The 1768-nt window shown below is 40.1% G+C and overlaps 1 protein-coding gene across 1 annotated transcript in view; it reads right to left on the bottom strand.

Annotated features, from left to right (window-relative positions):
- Positions 1–499: 499 nt before the first annotated feature.
- Positions 500–1768, bottom strand: part of LOC105540741 — a 15869-nt gene continuing 14600 nt past the window's right edge. Inside the window, exon 4 of the mRNA XM_011981464.1 lies at positions 500–855. Within this exon, the coding sequence (XP_011836854.1) occupies positions 566–855 (290 nt within the window). The 3' untranslated portion in view covers positions 500–565. The remainder of the gene's footprint in view (positions 856–1768) is intronic.

Raw genomic sequence — 1768 nt, 5'->3', positions numbered from 1 at the left:
GGCTGAGGCAAGGGAATCTCTTGAACCCGGGAGGCGGAGGTTGCAGTGAGCTGAGATTGTGCCACTAGCCTTCAGGCTGGTGACAGAGACCCTCCGTCTCAAAAAAAAAAAAAAAAAAAAAAAAAAAATCAGAGGAACAAACAATATAGTACAGGCATATCAGAAAATATAGTACAGGCATATTAGAATACATATTGAAAACATAAGGCATTATTTTAACTGATTTGTGTATGATCTGAAAAGTTGCATTAATCTTTTTTTAGGGTTCATGCAAAGAGCAAAAATGTATTTGATGACTTGTCATTCTTATCTGACTGATTAAGAAACAAAAGACTCTAATAACATATGCACAAAATGAATTTGAAAAAATTGAGTACTTACTATATGCCATGCACTGATATTTTATATGAAATGACTCATTTGATTTTCATAGTATATCAGTAGAGGAAGTCAGAGCAAAGTCTAAATTTCTGGGTATTCCACATCAGAATTATTATTATTTTTTTGTTACATAAATTAACCCATTTATTGTAGGTCAGTGATGTCTCAAAGAGTAGAGGAGTGTCTACCGGTCTTTCAACTCCTTCAGTCTTCTGATGGCGGACTTTACCGTGACAGCGGAAGTGGTATTGTACGTCCAGGCACCGCCAGACACTGTCTTCATGCAGGTACCACAGAGCCAGATCCCCACAGCTCGTCTCTTCATCTTGGTTTTGCCACAGAAAGAGCAAGTGTACTTGGCCTGCTGGCTGATTTCAATTTTCTTCACCATTTTTCGGAGGGAGGCCCCATAGCTGGTCCCGTATTTACCTACGATCCCGACTTTCTTGGTGCGTTTGACCACATCGCCGCGAACTAGGTCGGAGCCCAGAGAGGGTCAGAATTATTAACAAAATATGAGATAAAACCAATTTGTTTAAGTTGTCTTGAAGCTACAAAATAGTGATTTTTTTGGTTTGTTTTTGTTTTTGTTTTTGTTTTTGAGACAGTCTTGCTCTGTCGCCCAGGCTGGAGTGCAGTGGTGTCATCTGGGCTCACTGCAACGTCTGTCTTCTGGGTTTAAGCAATTCTCCTGTCTCAGCCTCCTGAGTAGCTGGGATGACAGGCATGTGCCACCATATCTAACCACTTTTTGTATTTTTAGTAGAGATGGGGCTTTGCCACGTTAGCCAGGCTGGTCTCAAACTCCTGGCCTCAGGTGATCCGCCTGCCTCAGCCTCCCAAAGTTCTGGGATTACAGGCGTGCGCCACCTCACCTGGTGTCATTAATCTTTTATAAATTAAAAAAAAAAATTAAATAGAGACTGGGTCTCACTATGTTGGCCAGGTGGTCTTGAACTCTTGGCCTCAAGCAATCCTCCTGCCTCAGCCTCCTAAAATGCTAGGATTACAGGCATGAGCCATCATGCTCGGCCTCATTTAATCTTATTTGTATTAACTCACAACAAATCTCAATACTCTAACAAGAGTAAAAACATTTTAAATAAACTTTTTAAAAAGAGCTTATTTTGCTAAATTTTCAAATAATTGTTAATTTGGGAATAAAACCCAGAATATCATTTTTCCCCCTTGCTGAATATCCATATTATCTTTCTTCTAAATAGACTCAGTTTAAAGAGACAAATTATCCTCTGTATCTTTTTTTTTTTTTTTTTTTTTTGAGATGAAGTCTTGCCTATCACCAGGCTGGAGTGCAGTGGCATGATCTTGGCTCACTGTAACCTCCACCTCCTGGGTTCAAGCGATTCTCCTGCCTCAGCCTCCCAAG

This window comes from Mandrillus leucophaeus, unplaced genomic scaffold, assembly GCF_000951045.1.
Source record: "Mandrillus leucophaeus isolate KB7577 unplaced genomic scaffold, Mleu.le_1.0 Scaffold226, whole genome shotgun sequence".
Taxonomy (NCBI): domain Eukaryota; kingdom Metazoa; phylum Chordata; class Mammalia; order Primates; family Cercopithecidae; genus Mandrillus; species Mandrillus leucophaeus.
Note: the sequence above shows the minus strand (reverse complement) of the source record. Positions and strands in the feature narration are given on the sequence as shown.